This window comes from Haliaeetus leucocephalus, unplaced genomic scaffold (genome assembly GCF_000737465.1).
Source record: "Haliaeetus leucocephalus isolate CR32 unplaced genomic scaffold, Haliaeetus_leucocephalus-4.0 Scaffold932, whole genome shotgun sequence".
In the NCBI taxonomy this organism is placed as follows: Eukaryota; Metazoa; Chordata; class Aves; order Accipitriformes; family Accipitridae; genus Haliaeetus; species Haliaeetus leucocephalus.
This window is the reverse complement of record NW_010973368.1, coordinates 9,620,801-9,642,016: the sequence shown is the minus strand read 5'-3', so window position 1 is coordinate 9,642,016 and position 21,216 is coordinate 9,620,801. Positions and strand designations below refer to the sequence as shown.

The 21,216-nt window shown below is 40.7% G+C and overlaps 1 protein-coding gene across 1 annotated transcript in view; it reads left to right on the top strand.

The window, feature by feature from the left end:
• KCNK10 (potassium channel, subfamily K, member 10) overlaps window positions 1–20,789 on the top strand; it is a 66,995-nt gene extending 46,206 nt beyond the window's left edge. Inside the window, exons 5-7 of the mRNA XM_010583799.1 lie at window positions 14,413–14,599; window positions 17,763–17,905; window positions 19,893–20,789. Coding sequence (XP_010582101.1) covers window positions 14,413–14,599; window positions 17,763–17,905; window positions 19,893–20,522 — 960 coding nt within the window. The 3' untranslated portion in view covers window positions 20,523–20,789. The remainder of the gene's footprint in view (window positions 1–14,412; window positions 14,600–17,762; window positions 17,906–19,892) is intronic.
• The last annotated feature ends 427 nt before the right edge of the window (window positions 20,790–21,216 follow it).

Here is a 21,216-nt window from a genome sequence, read left to right as displayed (position 1 = left end):
GGACCCCACCTGCTTCCTGCCAGGCAGCCCCCACCCTGTGCTTTCTCTTCCAGTCCCATAGCAGCATCGATTCTTCTCATTTTTGGCAGCTGAATCAAACTTTCAGATGAGACCATCCCCAAAGCCAGAAATTCAAAACCAGATCACTGCTTAGGCAAAACAGTGAAATCATTCTGGATTTGCACTGTTGTTACTGAATTCAAAATTTGGCACACGGTTAATAGATAAATGTATTATAACCTAAAAGTGGTACGCTCGCTAGTAAGAGCCTATTTGTAGTTTGGAATATACAATGTGACACGGGTGTTTTTGAACAGATTAAATTAATGGAAGACTGATGGAAACATTTCCTCTCCAATTCCTGACAGCTAATCAAAATATACCAAAAATCAGCACAATCTCTTTTATTTTGTTTTATTGCATTTTGTTACTAGCCAGCATCAGTGTGTTATTACACCCACTGACAATATCAGCATCCTATCTTTTCTTTTTTAATATGGTGTTATTCACTGTCATTTTCTGTAAGGAAAAAAGCTACAATTTTTTAAAAACATTCACTCAAGAACTTCCACAGTGGAACAGTCCAGTGCAATGATCAATCTGCCATCTGCTGGCATCCTGTCTCTGGACAGAGCTGTCAGGATGGGGTGTGAAATTCAACCTACTGGTGCATGTGCACAGTATTATTCCAAAATGATACGAGATTTATGAGCGTTCAGAGCTTAGCCTAACAATTTCCTGGGACATTTCCACCAAAACAAAATCGCTGAGAAATATAAAAAGTCAGTCACCAGAAAGGAATCCTACATTTCCATAATCTAGTAAGAATTTCTTATTGTTGCAGTAAAGACAGTAGATCTAATTGCATTCTGTTATTGGTTATTAGCACTTTGATACCATAGAAACCAGCCAGGAACAGGGCATCAGTGTCCTAAGACTGGAAACACTGATTTGTAAACAGTGTTTTTAAATGGACAGGAAAACATGCAGGCAGAGAAAAGGATGTGATAGTATCAGATGGCAGGCTGATTGTGAGGCAGAAAGTTCTAGAGGGAAGAAGCCAGATGGAAATTAAAGACAAAGTAAGGCTGAGAGGTTGAAAGCAGTGGCTAGGGATGACAGATTAAGTGAAGCTGATGTGAAGATACTGCTAGGAGAATGGGAAAGTAGGAGCAAACAGCCACTCACTACATGGCAGAGGAAATTTTCCCTCATAATTCACAGAATTCCCCTTCACCCGCAGAAGTAATGTTTCATAGGAACTTGGTAAGTTACCCGCAGGAAAACCTTGAGGAAGAAATGCAAATGCTTTCCTCATACACAAGATCACCTTGTTACGGAAAGACCAAAGGTGATGTAGCCTCGGAGAGAAACATTATGCAGACCACAGAGTATGCTGACTTGAAACATTTTTCATTTGATTCCTGTGATTCTGTGCCTCTCTCACTAGTTGGGAATTTGGTTCTTTGAAGCTGCTTCTGTTTTGCTCCCCACACAGCAGAATAACTTGCTCAGGAAAAAATAATCTGTGTGGTGAGAGCTTGTACAGATAAAAAGAAGTGTTTTGGAGCACTGATTTACAAACCCAGAGCAAATTGATGTAAGCAATCTCAGCTCACTATCTGTTCTTTTGCCTGTAACAACTTAAAGGTCCATCCGAGAGTCACAGTTCCCTGAGCAACATTAAAAAAGGGGTGCTTGCAGGTCAACAAAGGATTGGTTTAGGTATGTAGATACTTTGGTGATATTTATTTCAAGTAGTTATGCACCTGAATGCACATTTCAAATCTGAGCATCCTGAAATTTAGAAGTCATTTAGAACAAAACCTAGACCCAGATCCGAATTTTGCAGTTAGGTATCACTAAGTTATCTTAGTGAACTATCTAGATATACAACATAAAAAATCTAGATACTTTCTAGTGCTTGCCAGCAATACATCCATAGAGACTTACGAATCTGGTGAGTATTCTAATTTCATTTTCAGTTCCTCTGTTTTAAATCTGAAGACATGCTTTTTGTAAATTAGCTGATGATAAAAGTGAAATTAAGGAATGCAGGTACTGTAAGAATCCATAACTTGCAGTATTTGCATAGGAACTACACAGAGCATGGCAGAAAGAGAATCTTGGAAGAGCAATATACAGCAGTTAGCATACTGAACATGGACACACCGTGCTCTACCTCTGTTTATTTCTGCTTGTCTTCCTCATCAAACTTTATTTAGACCAAAAGTAACTGTCTAAAAACAGTCAGTGCTGCAATGTTAGACTCTTCTGAATCATTTGTCTGTAGCAACTTAAGGCTGATGTGCTGTCCTCAGGAAAATAAGGCCTCAGGACTATGACTTTTTAAGCATATGGAAATTCAAACAGTGTATCTCCCACCATACTGGAGTGGATTATGAACCACTTCTGATAAGTGCACTCCTCATTCCATCCTCTTGAAAAGGAGTTTCTCTCTGCAGAAAACAAGAGGGAGTAGTGAGGAAGCATGTGTCAGTCCTTCTCTCAAAAAATATTGTCTGACACCTTTTTAAGTGAAAATACATGAGCACTCCTGAAATCCAGGACTTCATTGTCAAGACAGGTGCTCCAGTTTGGAAAACTCTGGGTGCATTCTCCTCTAGTTCATCGGTAACTTATCTGTTACGGAGAGGACTGTTAGTCTCTCTGTACACTACAAATGTATTCTTCTCTCTGCTCCTTCCTGCCTGGACTCCTTCAATGCCCTTCTAAACAAGAGTTGTTCTAGTTGCTTTCCTTGGATGTAAAGCAGCCCAGACCCAGGGCCATCTGGACATTTTACTGTAGTATGTCTAGCAGAAGAGTGACCGTAGATGCTTATGAAGTTGAACTGGAGGTTGAAAGACAGGAGTGGTAACTTTACAAAGCCTGCCTCTGAAATACCTTTCTCCTTGAGATGCTGCAGGCCACATCTTCTTTCATTTTTCTAACTGTTGCTTTAATTGTGGTGATGAAAAGATAGCAGGAAGTTTTATTTTTGCTTTTGATTGTCACCTGCTTTAGTAGTCCTTGTGCTCCAGTGCTCAATAGAAGATACAGGCAAATGATAATCCTATGGGTGAACTAAACAACTAATGGTGCAGGCTGTGACTTCATTACATGCAGTGACTCTTCATCCACCAGAGCCAAATTTGTCTCTGGATTCTGTTTTAGGTTCAACCACTGGCTTGTGGTATGGTCTTGAATATGTTGGTTTTACTCTTTGCATCACTTTCCCCCTCCACTGTATTTGAGATGAAGGAAAGTATCTTTTTCTGCAGAGTGCTCAGATAGTACACTAGTACTAAAAAATTCATGGCAAAATCTATGGATCCCAGCTTTTGGCTTTTTATTTCTTCTAACTGGGTATTTAATTCAGTTAGTGATGCTTACAGCTAATCTGCTTCAGGGAAAGTAACTTAAGTGCAGCAAACCTTTGCTGATTTGTTCTTATCCACTGGTCTGTTGCCAAGTGTGAGTTTAGAGTCTAAAGCTTGCATGGGCTGGCTGAGGAGCACATCTTTCTTTAATCCTGCAAGTCAATAAGCCCTTCCAAATTGGCATATAATTTAAGGGTTAATATTAACTTGAACAGTTAAATTCAGATCTTGACATCTCTGCAAGAGCTTTTAAACATTTTGGTTTTATCAACAATGTCTGTTAGGCCTGTAAGGTCTTGTGAGAAGTATAGCATCAGCCTGAGGCAACTTCAAAGAGAGGATCATGAAGGTCTTGAACTGAGTCTACCTCTAAAGAGAGCCCCAGGAGGTGTTGAGCCTGGTGGTAGTTGAAAGGGCATTCCTGGGGTTGCTAGAAAGAGAAGGCAGCAGCTCTAAGAAGGGAGAACAGTCAACGCCAGGAAGAGAGAATAATTGCTCCAATTTTAGAATCAAATCAGTCTCAATAAAAAAATTATAATATAAATAGAGGAGGAAAGACTATTCTAAAACCATGTTTTAAAACTAGCTTAAATCCAGGGTATAGTGTTATCTGGAAATCTCAAGTCAGCTCCAGTGCACCAAAACTGAAACCCAATATGCATTGAAGTCCATCCCCCAAAGTAATTATCACTGGTATTACTGTAACACCTCTTTCTGTGAATGTTAGGCACTGCACAGTGTAGCTGTTGACTACAGGGCACTTCAGAGGAAGTCTTGTACTGTTTTGCCCACTTACATGAAGCCTTTTAATATCTTTTCATTATTGTTTTGTTCATTATTTAGAATTATTAGAGGTTCAAACCTTAAATAATTCTTCTTACTGGAGTCATTCTCTTGTCACTGAACTGCAGTGCCCATAATATTTTACAGCTCTTAAAAGCAGAATATTGTACAAAAACTAGTCAGGAATCCATGATTAATATAAAGGCTTTATTTATCACTGTTCAGGTATCTATCTGTATTACAGTAAATTGTAATAGTTGATTTTTCATTTAGGAAGCAATTTTCATTACATTGCTTTCTGATTGTGGATAGACTGCAGCTATTGTAGTATATGAACCCAAGATCCCGTTATCTTCAGGGTTTTTCTTCATCTGCTTAGCTTTTTTTTGTAGGGTGCCTAATATTTTAGCACCAGTTTGAATGTTTACACAGAATTAATTAATAAACCAAAGACAGGTCTAGTAGGCAATTAGTGGCTAAAAAACTGATTTAAGTGCAAGGTAAGAGAGTATTTGGCAACTGACACTTAGTAGAAGGGTTTCCAAACCCTTCTACGGATGATGGATCAATCTATGGATGATGATTTATGATCCTTAAAGAAGAACATAAAAACAATAGAGTAACAATGAAGTATGTTTTCAGGAAGGGGTTTTCTTCCACCGTTAATTTGAATGTACTCAGGCTATTTTTTATGTACATCAGGGATTATCTCTGGAATATGATCTCTGTCGTTTTGCCACCTATTGTTCCCTCTATCTGCTTCTTTTCTGTTTTCTGTGGTGAAAAAAGATGAGCACTATTTCTTTCTTTATATCAAAACCCAGTCTTTGCCACCTCTCATTTGGTTTGAAACCAGTTTAGTATTCAGAATGATCTTAGGGTAAGCAGTGGCAAGGAGTTGCATTTCCATGCAGATCCTGAATCCCAATTTTCTTGTTAAGGAAGTGAGTTAAACGGTCCTTCTTTATAGTTTGAAATGTTCAGGAACCACTGTTCTTAAGGGTAAAACTATACCTGCCTGCTTCCTGCAAAAATTACTATTAGTCACATAACTTTTAATTGCTGTGAAGTGCACTGGAAATAAACCCTGTGAGTCTCAAGCAATTATCTCTCATGAAACACAAGACAAACAGGAGCTGAAAGCATGATTAACAGTTTACTGAGCAGCTAGGGTTTCTTAGATACTCTGTCTGAAGCTTAAAAAATAAGATACTTCAGTGGAAGCTGCTGATTAGTGCCAAAGAACATGTGAACTTTTCAGCCATCAGCCTGAAAGTTAAACTCTTTCCTAAGTACTAATGGTGAATATCCTCTTTTTGCTATTGCCTCAAGTTTTGGTCATATTGCTGTGGAAAGTTCTCTGTGTTCCTGACAGCGCTGTGCTGAAATACCAAATCCTATGTACCAGGGTTTTGATGTAGGTGTTGCCATCTCTGAAAACCTGATTTATATCCTAAAGACAGTCCTAAACTCAAGATTGTTTAAGTTTGCAAAATAGGGGGTAAAGGAAAAGCGAGACAGAAATGCAACACGATGTCACTCATAATACAGTAATTGTTGATCCCCTCTCTCCCCCAACAAATACGTAGAGCCATTTTTGTTAGTGTTCTTCAGAATATCCTCCAAAATTCCTGTGGGCAACGTTTGGGGAAGCATCAAAGACTGAGTGTGAGGGGGGTAATGGATCTTGAAAGGCAATAGATAGAAATTACTTCATGAGGGTACCTGTACATGGTGCCTCATCCCAGCCATGAGGACTGTGCTACTTTCCCACTTGAGATGCTGCTTCAAGGTTATGTACAGGCTGGATGAAGGTAGCAAATTTCTTAATTAGATGCTGAGCATATACTCATAAATCTAGCCTTGCTGCTATGTGGCACTTTGCACCATCATAACAGCATTTTACTTTTTCCCCTGAATTGCACTGATGGATAAGATGAAAGCATTGTCTCAACACTGATCAAAACCAGGGTTACCAGGAACGGCAAGGTAAAATCCATTCAGGTACAGGGAAGTGATGTGGAACAACCATTATTAACCCATTCTTGCACTCCCTGGGAGAGGGGAATATAGGTGTAACTCAGAAAGGAACAATACATTCCAAATGCAGTCTCTGTGAGCATCCTTTGAAATTGCTTAAGTCTGGTCTGTGCCATGAGCCTCTGTTGTCCTTTGTCTGCTTCAATGTCTGAGAAAAGCATATATATACATGGATCCCTCTTATTCAACTTTTTTTTTTTTTCCTTGGGCTGAACACAGCTCAGCCAGAACAGAGGTTTGGGCTCATTATTGTTATTTTTGTTTCTTCAGTAGCATAATGAGCAATGTACAGAAATTAGTTGGTGCATATCAGAAAGCCTTATGTGTGCTTTCTAGAGAGAGGAAGAAGGCTGAAAAGGAGTATATCAAGCCTAAAAAGTTTCAGAGCCAGTGTTTCTGTATTTTCATAACACAGTATCAGTACTCACATTATGACTGCAGCAAGATCCATGCCTAGAGGTTTACAAAAATAACATGAGAGAAAGCTGCTGCTCTGTGAGAAGCTTGCTGCGTGTTCTGTCTGGGTCTAGAAAAACACCATGCAGAAATGTGGTATCATGTGCAAAAACAGCAATGTAAAAACAATCCTTCTTTACACTGACCTGTGCCTTGCATGTATTCAGGACTGCCTCTCCCAAGCTTAGTAACAAATGTGAGTGCTTTCAGCTTTTTATATCTGTCTCCCCTATGGTACTTTCTACAGTTAAGAAACAGGGAATGGATTTTGCATCTTCTTGTGCAGCAGTAGCAGCGTTCTTTATAAAGCATGAGAATTAAAATAGCATTGAGGCACCAAAAGAGCTAGTTAGAGTGGGGGAAGCCCATCTCTAGTTGAATGGTTCAAACTACTGTTCTTAACCCATGGAGTTGTCTGAAATGTTGTATATATTTTAAAATATGTTATTTAGAATTCTGCTGCTATGCTTTCAAGGGGTGTTGCCTTCTTCATTAATGCGGTGAGTAAGCCCTGGCTGGCAGCAAGCACCCACACAGCCACTTGCTCACTCTCCTCCCTGTAGTGGGATGGGAAGAAAATATGAAGAATGAGAGTGAGAAAGCTTGTGGGTCAAAATAAAGACAGCAAAATCACTTACAAGTGCTGTCGTGGGCAAAACAGACTTGACTTGAGGAATTCAATTTATTGCCAATTAGTATAATTTTTAAAGTACTGAGTTGGGTATTTGGAAATAAAAAAAAAAGACAAACATTCAGGTTGCTTTTCCTCCCCCTTTCCCAGGCTCAGCTTCAGTCGCAGGCTCAGATCACTCCAGACAGCTCTCCTCCACCCATTTTATTGCCACAGGTCACACTCAGTCCCTCCAGTGCGGTGGTGAATGGCACAGGGGTTGGGGTCAGCACACAGTGGTTTCCCTCTGTGGCAGTACACTCCCCCCCCCCAATCCTGCCAGCTGGAAACAAGACTTCTCCAGGCAGGGAGAAGGGGAAGGAAAAAAACCCTGAACTCTGGAGGCCGCAGGTTGAAATTTGAACTGGCCAATTGAGATGCGCCAGGTACACCGAGGTGACCCTCCTAGGCAAGAGAATTAAACGACCACAGGTCAGACTTGAGAGGGGTATAAACAGGGTCCCGCCGGAGGACACGTTGGAATCAGCCCTCCTCGGAGCAGCGGGTCTGCAGTCAGGGACTCCCCCTTGGGTCAGGGCACCGCCCGAGGGAACTTCTGGAGGGAGAGAGCCCTCAGCTTTTAGGGGAGTGATACGCGCGTTTTGAGCCATCACTTTAAATCTTGGGGATTCTTGCATCGGCTGTGTAGTATTAATTCTCTTTACATCCTTGAGCCTGTGGTTTATAAAATGTTACCAGACTTCTAACTAACTTTTTACTGAAGAATAAATCTGAGTTTTAAGACCTGTTGGATTTGGTTATGTGTGCATCCGTAACACCCTCTACCTATCCTTCCTTCTCAACTCTTTTCCTCTGCTCCAGCGCTGGTCCTCCATGGGCCACAGTCTCGCCAGGGAAGTGCCTGCTCTGCCATCGAGCACCTCCCACTCCCCTGACCTTGTTATTCCCTCCTCCTCTGCCTGTCCAGCATTTCTGCCCTTTCTTAAATACATTTTCCCAGAGGTGTCACCATCGTGGCTGAGGGGCTCAGTGGTGTCCTGCAGTGGGTCTGTTGGAGCTGGCTGGTACTGGCTGTGTTCAGAGAACACAGAAGAACAAAAGATTCGTATATTGTTCTTAGATGTTATCTCCAAGCCAGTGATATTTAAAATACATTTTGTTTCAGTCTCATTTTGAATGTGAAGGAGCTAGGACAAGGCAGAATGAAATCCACACTGGCAGGTATAGGCAGCAGTGATGTTGATGCGACCATACCGCTGATCACTGAGGAGCTCTGTAAGCCCAGTGCTGTGCCAGTCTTTCTGTACAGCCTGTTGAGATGGGCATCACACTTTACTGAGGTATGTGCCAGGCTCTGGACCAGAGCTCGCTTGCATTTGACTGATCTGAAAGGCAAGTGGTGTGAACCTATGTCTACCTGCACTGTCTACACTAGCCTAGCAAAAATGTTTTGACTAAGGACATACCTAAAGTGTGTGGCAGAGAAAAACGTAGAAGCGATGTATCTGATATTCTGTTTTATGCTTTGACTACGAAAACTGGCTTTCTTTTTTTAAAAATATTTTGATCTGGAGGAAGTGATTTAGAAGACAAGCTGTTTAATTAGTGCATGGGCAGAGACAATCTGTTCCAAGAACAGCTGGCAGCATGGGAGAGGGCATAAAGTTAAGAGTAGGTGAAGGGGACAAAAGAAATGCTAAAGAAATGTGTTTTCTTTGGAGGAGTACTCCAAAATGCAGAGCCTTGTGGAGAGATGAGGACAGCATGTTCCATGAAGGCATAGGATACCAGCACTAAAAATATGCCATTGGTCATCTAGCCAAAAAGGTAAACAACTTGCTTGGAGTCTTGGGGACATTTGTCAGGAATTCAGAAAAGAAAATGTTTGGAAGACAGAAGAACCATCTGAGCTCACTGTGAAGCAGCAAATGTTCCAGTGCTATTTTTGGTTGAGTAGTACTGTATATTGGTGGAGTTTCTGTGAAATGGGAGGTGACACTACAAAATCTTGGAATATGCATATTTGAAATATGCTGTTCATGAAAATAATATATGTTCCATATATTTAGCATTTAGCCTAGTCTGAAAAGTGGCTGTAGCATCTTTTTATCCCATGCTTAATGTCTTCTACTTGGAAAAAACAGTATCTACTCCATTTTGGAAGGACTATATATCATGCCTGTGGCCTCAGCTTGGGAACTTAAGAACCTTGTTTGGTCCTGTTGTTGTCAACATTTAGGTCAGAAAAACTGTGCCTGAATTAATGACCAGAGAGAGAGAAATAAAAGGAGAAAGAAAAAGGGATTTCTTTTAACTCCTGAAATTATTGGATAAGACCAAAACCTATAAGACCCCAGTGTATGTAATAGAAAACAAGGAAAGAGCAAGGTCACACTCATTGATGGAAAAGATGCATAAGAAGTAAATTCCACTGATAAGGATGTCTCCATAAGAATGTCTGTCCTCACCCCTCTTGTCACTGGAGCAGATTGACATTAGGTTGTTTGAATTAATAGGAACAAGATGATGTTATATGCAGTGATTTTGCCTGTTTAGCACTTAACTGCTTGAGGGTAGGAAGGCTCTACAGAGAGATCTGGACAGGCTGGATCGATGGGGTGAGGCCAATCGTATGAGGTTCAACAAGGCCAAGTGCCGGGTCCTGCACTTGGGTCACAGCAACCCCACGCAGCGCTACAGGCCTGGGGAAGGGTGGCTGGAAAGCTGCCCGGTGGGAAAGGACCTGGGGGTGTTGGTTGACAGCCAGCTGAATATGAGCCAGCAGTGTGCCCAGGTGGCCAAGAAGGCCAACAGCATCCTGGCCTGTATCAGAAATAGTGTGGCCAGCAGGAGCAGGGAGGTGATTGTCCCCTGTACTGGCGAGGCTGCAGCTTGAGTACTGTGTTCAGTTTTGGGCCCCTCACTGCAGGAAAGACATGGAGGTGCTGGAGCGTGTCCAGAGAAGGGCAACCAAGTTGGTGAGGGGCCTGGAGCACAAGTCTTATGAGGAGCAGCTGAGGGAACTGGGGCTGTTTAGCCTGGAGAAGAGGAGGCTGAGGGGAGACCTTCTCGCTCTCTACAACTACCTGAAAGGGGGTTGTAGTGAGGTGGGTGTTGGTCTCTTCTGTCAGGTGGCTGGTGATAGGACAAGAGGAAATGGCCTCAAGTTGTGGCAAGGGAGATTTAGGTTAGATACTAGGAAAAATTTCTTTACTGAGAGGGTTGTCAGGTATTGGAATAGCCTGCCCAGGGAAGTGGTTGAGTCACCATACCTGGAGGTATTCAAAAAGCACATAGAGAAAGTACTCCAGAACATGGTTTAGTGGGCATGGATGATGGTTGTTCTCTATGATCTTGAAGGTCTTTTCCAACCTAAATGATTCTATGATTCTATTCTATGACTAACCACCTTAAGAATAAAATCAGCAACTTCATTAGTAAATGGAAATGACCCCTCATAGGTTGTTATATGATTGAAAACTCTCCATCTTTTCTTCTTAGATTCCTACTTTAATCTTTTCCAGATTATCTCAAGGTGGATTTAAATTGAGGCCTTTCTCATTAGCAGGCACTAATTTATTTATATTTGATGAATGTCTCACAAATTATCTGCTCCATCAATGTGGAGAGTACTTGTTGGTAAAACAAAACTAAAAAAAAAAAAGAAAGTAGAAAACAGCTCTTTCAAAAGTGTTTTCATTTTACTTAAACCACTATGAGATGAACTACTATTGCTGGAGAAAGGCCTCTCTTACTGTTTCATTTTGACACAGAAAATTCTGCATTTATTCCACAAAATGGGCTCAGAGGATGTGTTAGCCTGGCTGGAGTTACTCAGCTATTTGGCTTCAGATTGCAAATGCTATTTAAAACAAAAAGTTCTTTCAGTGTTAGAATCCTAAATGCAATTCTCGTTTGTTAGTAAAGCCAGTGTACAGCTGGAGAGCATTTTCCACAAGGCTGTTAAAAGTTCATATACTGTGGGAACACTGGGTATACCTAAGTTTCTTTGACAGGCAGATCTATTACACTGCAATGACCTGCAGTACTTGATGAGTTTATTTGGAGTCTTACTACAGAGTCCTGGATGGTAAAACAAGGCCAGGTAGGAGGAGGGAGAGGTGGCAAGAAAAGCAAGCAAGTGGGAAACCAATTCTATACCATGGTGACCAGGGCATTAGGCTGGAAAAAGAGAGCAGAAGTATCAAAAAGGCATAAGATCGCTGTTCCTCTGAAATATACTGTCCCGAGGAAAAAACTTCCTTTACAGAACTTCAGGGATTTTTTTTTCTGTTCTTCTGAAAATACCAGCCTAATTTTTCAGACTCAGTCAAAGTCAAAGGCCTGAGGTATGAACCTTTCAAGATTTCTCAGCCATTAGTACACATATATATATATATATATTTTTTTTAATAATGACTTGGTACAGTGTAATACTGCAGTGGTTTAGGCTAATCTAGTCTCATCTTAATACAACGGTGCCCAAACTGGAATGTAAAGGCTGCATTCCTTATTCCTGAGAACCCGGGCAGCACAAAGTAATGTTCTTTATAGGAAAATAGCAAGGCCAACTCCCTCCACAAGGAAAACATGCAAGCCAACCTTTTTGTAACATATGATTACTACAATGTACATATTCCATGAATAATGACGTTTATGCCTTAGCATTTTTTGGGTCTATAGCAGTTATACTCTACTGTGAATATCCCCAGAATGCATATCTAACTGTAAAAAGACCCCCTTTCCACCTGTATGTTGAATTTCATGTGTCACTGTCCATTAAGTAATTCTGCTTCTGAGTATTGTTTTTGTGCTCTTTTCAGTAGCTCTAAAAATGCTGTGCTTGATTCACCATTGCTTTTTGACTTCATTTGTACCAGTGGAAGAGTAGGGAAAAAATAGAGCCTCAGCTGCTCCACTTTTGTGGGAGTAACTGAGATGCACAATAACCATGAGTCAGGCCTTTCTGCAGAGCCTCTCATTAACATTGTTAGTGTTTTTACTTAAAAAAACCCCAACAACCTTTGGCTGAATTTATCACTCATGAACAAGTCGATGTCCTGACCATTTGGAACAGATTGGTAGGCCATTCTTTCCACTCCTGTTTTTACCATGAGACAAGACAATCCTGATACATATTGAAATGCATTTTAATGTTGCTGTATGGGGACTGGAGGAAGGTTTACTATGCATAACTTTGCTTTGCTAGTAGTGCTTGGCAACCCCGAAGTACTTTGTCCAAGGATTCCCAGTACTATACAGCACTGCATGTGCCTTGTAACTTCCACTGTAGCGAGGTGTCTGCCATTTCGTTTTTACGTGCCAGGAAACTGAAGCATTTAGTGGAAGTGAATAAGTCACGTTAGCCAAACCAGTAAATAAACAAGAACTTGGTTAAATCTTGGTCCTCCATGACCAAAAGCAAGTGTGCCAGTCTGAGACACCATGTAGCATCCATGTGATCAGTTGCTTTCCCTTCGCTACACATAAGTAAGTGAAATCCTGCCATTGTGAATGTGTGTCCATAACTCTTAAAGAAGCTAGATCAGCCTTTAGTATTTTAGCAAACTGCTCGAAATGGGTCCCCAGGAAAAAAGGAAATAAGAAGTCAAGTCAGGTTTTACATTCTTGTGTTGTTTTTCGCCTTGGTTCTTCAGTGGCAGTTTTTTCCATGTCTTGTATTTGATTAATCTTATTTATGGCATTGTATTACTAATCCTATTTAACTGGTTTTGTTCAGCCAGACACAGAAAACAATGCACACACACAAAAAGAAAAAAATTAAGCATAGAGATAATAATGTCAAACAGTTTCAGAACTAAAACTATTTATGAAATATTGTACATTTATTCTGCTACCTGTGTTTTAAATGCAGAGTATCCCAGGTCACATGAGTGCCTAATGATGGCCAGACATTGCACCTCTAAAATAAACACTCATGCTTTAGTGGAAGCAGTAGTACTGCTCACAAATTGGTTAGATATTAACAAGTTCGGGCAATATCGCCCCTGTATATTATAAAGATAACTTGAGACATTATTTCCTGCCTAGTCAATGTCCTAATCTGAAATGAGATCTCACTTCTGGGTTAAGGGAGATACTTGATTTGGAAAACTAATTTGGAAATAAGTCACTTACAGTGACCTCCACATTCATTTTCCAGAATAAATACAGAATTTACACTGCCACTGTAATTAATCCACAGTAAGATTGCTAGTAATTTCTAGGTTTCTTGTGAAACTCTATTGAATTTTGAGTTTACTTACAGCACAGAAAATCTGAAATAAATCCATCAGTTTTGTTAATCCAGGCTTGCATCTGTATTACTGGAAACAAAATCTAGGGTTTATATTAAATAAAGTGAGAGTTTATATGATCTAGGAGTGTAAAATGTTGCAATTACACTGCTCATATTTGTATTCGGTTTGTAGCAGCCAGTAACACACATACTCTTTCTTCAAGAGCTTTCCAGTATGGATTTGCAAAGGTAATTTTATCTCAGGTTGTTTGGTATTTGACATAAGTCTTTTATTTCTGGAGTAAACCGATAATATAGCTATCTATTTTTGAAAAGGAGATTTAATCTTCATGTTTGTGAATGAAATATGGAAATCCTGAGTCAAGGAAAGTCTAGAAAACCTGAAGCACATATTATTTCTACATAAAATCTCAGGGGTTTAGAAGAAAAACAGGGTTTATTTTCATTTCAGTCTTGGTCTTGCTTGGGGCTGGTGAGGCAATGTGGGTGTACATATGTATGTATGGAGGTGTGAATGTGCACTTTTTCTTATACATCGAACCCAAACTGGAGTGTACTGGAGCCTTTCTGAAGCTCAGGACTGTTTTTCCAGGCTGTTTCTGGTAGGTTAGTGACTGCCTAGTGCATGGAAAATGGGAATCACCATTTTTCTGGGGCCAGATGTAGAGGTTCACTATTGCCCAGGGAGGGCTCTCACTAACGGGGAGGAGGGAGGGTTCTTTTCTACCTAATAAGCTCACAAAAGGCAGAAAGAGAAATACCAGATCACACCAGCATGATCAGTCTGCCATTCACAAGGTATACAGTCCCAGAAATCCACTCAAATATATATTTTTTCTTTTGTTATTTCCTTTTTCTAGAAAAAGCAAGTGAGTCAAACAAAGATTCGGGTGATCTCCACCATCCTCTTCATCCTGGCAGGCTGCATTGTCTTTGTGACCATTCCTGCAGTTATCTTCAAACACATCGAGGGATGGACAGCCTTGGAGTCCATCTACTTTGTGGTCGTCACTCTGACTACCGTTGGCTTTGGTGACTTTGTAGCAGGTGAGCAGCTTTGAGCCTAGGTGCTGTTCATGAGAGCCTTGGCTCTTAGAATTTGTTTTCTGGTGTAGAGAGGACGTTTTTCACAATGTGTTATATTCCAGTGAAATGATGCCAGGTGTTTCTGTTGGGGTTACTGTGCAGCAGGACACCAGGTTGATTTAAGATCCAGGTGCCTTGCCATCTGGAGACTGCAAGCTTTCAGCAGTGTAGATAACGCAAGCCTGGGAAGTCCTGATTTTTCTTTATCGTGCAATGAATTATGCACAAGTCAAATGACTTTCCCATTGAATTCAAGATTTTTATTAGTCCATTAGGTCTCAATCTGAGGCTGATTGCTGAAGCAAGTAGCCAAAATGATGAATGGATGAAGCTTTTAGAAAGTAGGGCTGAGCCATAAGACTGGAGAAATCTCTGGTCAGATGCAGTAGTGGACTCCTACTACAGGAGCTGCAGCATTTCAGAAGCTGAATTTTGTTCTCTAACCTTGGCAGAAATTTTGACATTGCAGTTGCCCTGTTAAGGAAAACTGATGTAGGAAGAGAAGGACTAATGGGGTATGCATCTCAGTGCTAGGGGGATACTCTCCAAGATTAATACAGTACTAGCAGGAACTATAAATATCCATCCTTACCAATTTCCAAAGAGTGAGTCAAGATTGTTCGCTGGAGACATGAGAGATACTTTTTTTTTTTTCACTCTACTGCCTTGCTAACAAAAAGGTAGTTAAAATAAGTTGAATTTTTTTTCCCATTAGTGCATGACCCTTACACCTCTTTCCTGTTAGTGGTCCTAATTAAAGGCATTAAGATGCCTGTGTTACAAACAGCCACTGTTTTGTTACTTTCCATAAATCAGTGAAATATGAATGACTTCTTAGAAAACATTAAATACAAGTGCAGGAATATATAAAATTTTCTTTGCTGAAGAGCTGTAGACAAGTCTTTTTGCAGACAAGGCTGTGATCTTCCTTTTTTTATGACATAGTGGTATAGAAGACATGAATTACTGAGGAAAGAAAGGCACCAAACAAAGAGAGCCCCAGATATGAAAAAGAAGCATTTTATGAGCATTCAGATACAGAAGTGATTGTATGAGCTTGGTTCATTTTAACCACTTAAAAGTGAAGAGAAGGTCATTGATATTCTGTCTTTGTGTCATCACAGTGTGAAATACAAATATTTCACAATATTTTTCTTAAGCATAACACACTTTGGTATTGTTTTCTGTAATTATATAATAGTAAAAAAGCCCTGAACATTAAATTAAATTGTTCTAAATCCAACATGATTAGGAGAATATAATCCACAGCTGGCTGGCTACTAACAACCAGGATTTTTCAAAAATCAAATGGAGGACCCTGAATGAGAAAACTTCAGAGGTGATCTCATGATAAGAGTTTAAGGCAGGTGATCACCAGGAGATCTGGGTTTCATTGCTGGTTTTGGGACAGATTTTCTGTCACTTTTATTTTCTGTTACTTTAAACTCTCCATTTCTCTGTCCCTTTGACATCAAAGGGAAAATACTACATTGCATTGGGTAAAACCACATCAATGGAGCTATGCTGATTTATTCCACTTAGAACGTGTCCCAGCTTTTGGGAGTTTTTGTACTACTGTTGGCAATATAATTGTGGATGGAGCCTGAAAAAACAGAATATCTGATAGGCTGAAAAAAGTGGTCTCATACTTTCTCAGTTGCCTGATTACTCCATAAGACAGACCTAGACAATCTGCTTCATAGCGAGCTTCCTCAGGGACACGTATTATCAGAAGAGCCTTGTTGTACCATAGCAACAGCAGCCCCCACCTCCCCTTGTTTCCCACTCTTAAACACTGGAAAAAAGAGAGTGATTCATGCTGTGTATGGGGAGAGATTAATATCAAAACCAATATTTGGGTCCCTGCCAATTCTCAAATGTCTGAGCTTCCACAGGGATGTTGGATCACTGTACGTACACTCCTACTGAGTCTGGGTAAAATTAAAGAGTTGTAGGAATGTCTCAGATTGCAAAAAGCTCAGGGGCAAACACTGATCTCTGTTGTCCAGTGATTTTAATGGGGGAAAATCCCCAAAGCTCTCTGTACTCATACAGAGGTACAGACTGGTGTCTAGCTCTTATCTAACCAAGACTAGAGTCCAGAAAATATGCAGTCCTCTGCCCAAGTCCCCTGGCAGGCTTGCTCTTCAGGCAGAGATTTACACAGGTACCACCAAAGGTGGTGTTTCTTCACCTGCACTGAGGGATGTGGCTGTGCCGCCTCTGCCACTCTCTCTTCAGCTCAGGGCTGTGCCTGCCTCTCACTGTCTCATTATTGCAGTGCACTTAGCACTGTGATAGGACTGGGAGTCTCAAAAGTGAGGTTGTGGTTGCTTTCTTTTGGAAAAGTTTATTCTATTCTGTGGTAGGTAGCAGCCTGGTTGATACTGCATTTATTTTAGGCTCTTCATAGTCCAGCAGAGTTGCCAAATGTCTCACATACTTGTTTTACCAGCTCATCCTAAAACTCGCATGAAAACAATATAGGACATTTGTTGCTTCATTTGATCCATATCTCCTCTCAAGTCACTGGCCAGAGAATGCATTTCTATAACTGATACCAAAGCAGACGGTATATCCTTATTATCGGGGCTGATGCAGGGTGGGCTTCCTGTCAGATATCCTAATTTGGAGGGGAAGACAAAGCTACTTTTCTTTCTTCTGCATGTAGGTCTCTGAATCCTGTAGGTAAAACCAAAAATATCTGGAAACTATAACCTGAGGGCATTGAACTGTAAAGTTTCACAACTACCAGGCTGCAGGCAGTTCAGAATAAGGAAGACTAGCTGTATCAAACTTTTTCTTGGAAATGTGTTCATGCTGTTGCAAGTACTACCAAAGCAGGAATTTCAGACTTGCTTCAGAGTATGAGCAATATAAAGAAAAGTGTTTACTAGGTGCTGTGGCAGGTCACATAGCAGCAGAACAGTACATAATTTTAAAGAGTTTTAAATTAAGAACAGACTGTGTTCCTCCCATCTGACAGTCCTCTCATCTATTATTAGAACTACAGTAGTATTGGCAAGAGTCAAGAAATACTTTCAGGAATTTCTCAGAATTGTAGCTATTTTGTCATAATTTTGGCATCTCATGATTCCTAAGCGTAAGTATATGCTTATTTCAGGAGGAAATGCTGACATCCATTACCGGGAGTGGTATAAACCCTTAGTGTGGTTCTGGATCCTCGTTGGCCTTGCCTATTTTGCTGCTGTCCTGAGTATGATTGGAGACTGGTTAAGAGTCCTGTCCAAGAAGACAAAAGAAGAGGTATGACTAGTAATTTCTCAGTGGTTTGTCATTTTATGAGAGCTTTAAGTGCCTGATTCCTGTTTGTCTAAAGAAGGATACTCCTCTGTATGACAAATGCTCAATATTCCCTGTGGTTTACTCCACTGGCTGCCTTTGGTATCCAGTTAGCTCTGATCTCTAGCTCCTTCACAAAGGGAGTTAAAAAAGCAACTGAAGCAACCTAGGCTGTTACACCTCTATCAGTACTACCAAATACGCAGAACACATCAGTAGGATTGCAGTTACGGAATAAAAGAGGCCAGCCTTCACTCTGAAACTAGCTACAAAGTTGTGATAAAAAATTCAGTGTTCTCTCTTAAAAAAATTAGAGATGCATAGGTTTTGAAGACATTAGTTGGCTCTCTTCCTTATGGGGCAAGAACCTGCCTTTAAACCAGGGTTTTATATTGAGTTTTCCCACCTTTCCCTATGTCATGGAATATGGCTCTGAATAAGAGTTTAGATTCAGGCCCTTTACTGACTACCATATTATCAAAAATTGAAGAAACTGAGTAATCAGCATCAGGGAGAACATGATTAAATTCACTCAGAAAATGCCCTCCATGATTCAAAGACAGTATTGCTAATGTGTCACTCAAATAAGAGTGGAAAATAGAAGGCAATTGCCATGACTCTAGAGCTGAAGCCTATTGTGGAGGACGTTAATAATATAATTTCAATTTTTAAGGCAATCTCCTTCTGCATTACTGGCAAAGCTAACCTGGCAAGGTTAGCCAAAGAGCAGGCATAGACAAAGTTTGGCAGAGGGGTACTTCTGTTTATCATTTATGAAAACATCTGCGCTGCCTCAGATGTGTCTCCTGCACACCTCCGTGAAAAAAGGGGCTTCACAGAGAGTTTGGCAGTCAGGCTGAACATCAGCAGGCACCTACATGTGGGAATCTGATCTCTTATGGTGAATGTGAGATGCCTACTCCCACAAGTAATACAGTTCTAATGGACACCTGCTCATCTGGCCTGAGGAACCAAAGATGAATTCCTCGTGGATCACTGAATGCAGAAACTGAGTTCTGGCTACAGCAGCCCAAGCAAACCATTGACCTTGGTGGGCTCTTGCAGACATCGTACTCCTGAATCTGTTGTCCTTTAGCTGAACTTTGGAAAAGGCCTGTGTTGACTGAGATATTGCTTGGTCATTTACCTTCTTTTTTTCTCATTGTGGAAGAAATATTTATTTAACGCAGCAGCCGTGTAGGTGCTTTATTCTTAGCCATTGTTCTGCTCTCGGGTGCAAAGGACTAAAACAAAGCAAAGCAGTGAGACATTTAAGGACATGCTCATGGTGCCCACACAGTATGTGTTGACACCTCCTCCAGCTGCCTTGAGAGGGTGGTGTTTGGACAGTTATGCAATGGAAACCTCCATTAAAGACAGCTATATTTGTCCCTGAGAATGACTGGATCAGTCAGAGGTCCACTTGGAATTATCTAATAGGTGTTTCCGTTAATTGCTCTGTGGCTTTGTAGCACTGAACAGAACCTTCAGTGGGACTGAACAGCTCCATCCATAAGCAATATGGGAAAATACATTACTGTATTGCTACACTGGTTGTTGTGCTATTCTGAAGTATATTGGTATAACTATATGTGATTAATTTTACTCAGTCCTGCTCATTTACCACTGACATTATAAGTCAGGAATTTTGTTCTTAACCAAGGAGGGATTAGCATAAATACCTGCTATCGTGTAACACAGCTATAAAATGTGGGGGGCAAAATGTGAAACAGGCAGACAAGTTATATGCCACACAAGACATTAGCTAGTCACTAGTTGGTGTGTTTAGAGCCTGCTCAGTATAGCCACTTTGCTGCTGAAGTTTGGGTCTAGATGGATGCACTGGAGCTGGGACTGGTCTCTGATTCTATGCTAGACAAGAAAGCGCTTGTGCTACTCTTCTATGCTTTTGCTTTTTTTATATTCATTTCTCTTTCTTGTTGTTGTAAAGGTTGGAGAAATAAAGGCCCACGCAGCTGAGTGGAAAGCAAATGTGACAGCTGAGTTCAGAGAGACAAGGAGGCGGCTCAGTGTGGAGATCCACGACAAACTTCAGCGGGCAGCCACCATCCGGAGCATGGAGCGCAGGCGCCTGGGCCTGGACCAGCGAGCCCATTCCTTAGACATGCTCTCCCCAGAGAAGCGCTCTGTCTTTACTGCCTTGGAAACAGGACGCTTCAAGGCCTCATCTCAGGAAAGCATCAACAACAGGCCTAACAACCTGCGCCTTAAAGGGTCAGATCAGCTCAACAAGCACGGGCAGGGGGCATCCGAAGACAACATCATTAACAAGTTTGGATCATCTGCTAAGATGACCAAAAGGAAAAACAAAGACCTCAAAAAGACCATCCCTGAGGATGTGCGTAAAATTTATGAGACCTTCCGAAACTACTCCTTGGATGAAGAAAAAAAGGAAGAGGAGTCAGAGAAGATGTGTAATTCTGATAACTCTTCTAGCACTGCAGTACTGACCGACTGCATCCAGCAGCACTCGGACCTGGAGAATGGAGTGATCCCCAATGAAACCAAAGAAAGGGAACGTGAAAACAAAGCGCTACTTGAAGACAGAAATTTAATGTAAAAGATGCCTGACTTGAATTAACAAAGTTAGTGTTTTTATATACATATATATATTGAGACACGTGCCTTATACAGACTCCTTATTCAGTCTGAATTATATAGCATCGAAGAATATTTCACTGTGCCATAAAGACTCAAGCTTGCTCTGCCAAAACAATTCAGGAACACAGCACTGCAGAATGGCAACAGAAAGCTACGCACATGGAAATTTCAGCCTGTATAAGATTACCAGGGCAAGACGCAAAGGAAGAGACTGAACCATGGCAATGGCAGCTATGTAAGAAGAGTGTTTGAAAGGGATGAAAAAGAGTGTATCTTTGTAATGGAGTATGCATCCATAAAGCCTTCCCCTGGTGATTAAAAAGAGGAGAAATGTTTGGATTGAACTAGAAACTTTCAGTAAGGCTTAGTTTACGTTTTGGCACGTGATCCAAGCTAGATTTTTTTTTTATTATTATTTTTTTTTAATTTTTGAATCAGATGCATTATCTTTCTAAACTCCAAAAGAATGTCCATGGACACAGCCGCCAGCTGGGTGCTGGTTTGAAAAATCAATATAGACATATTTAAGGCTCGGCTTGCTCTTTTCATTAAAAACAAACAAACAAACAACTAACTCTGTGGGTATTTATCTTAACCAGTGTCAAAAAAAAAAGGAAAGAAAAAATGGATTTTTTTTCTCGTGTAGGAAATAT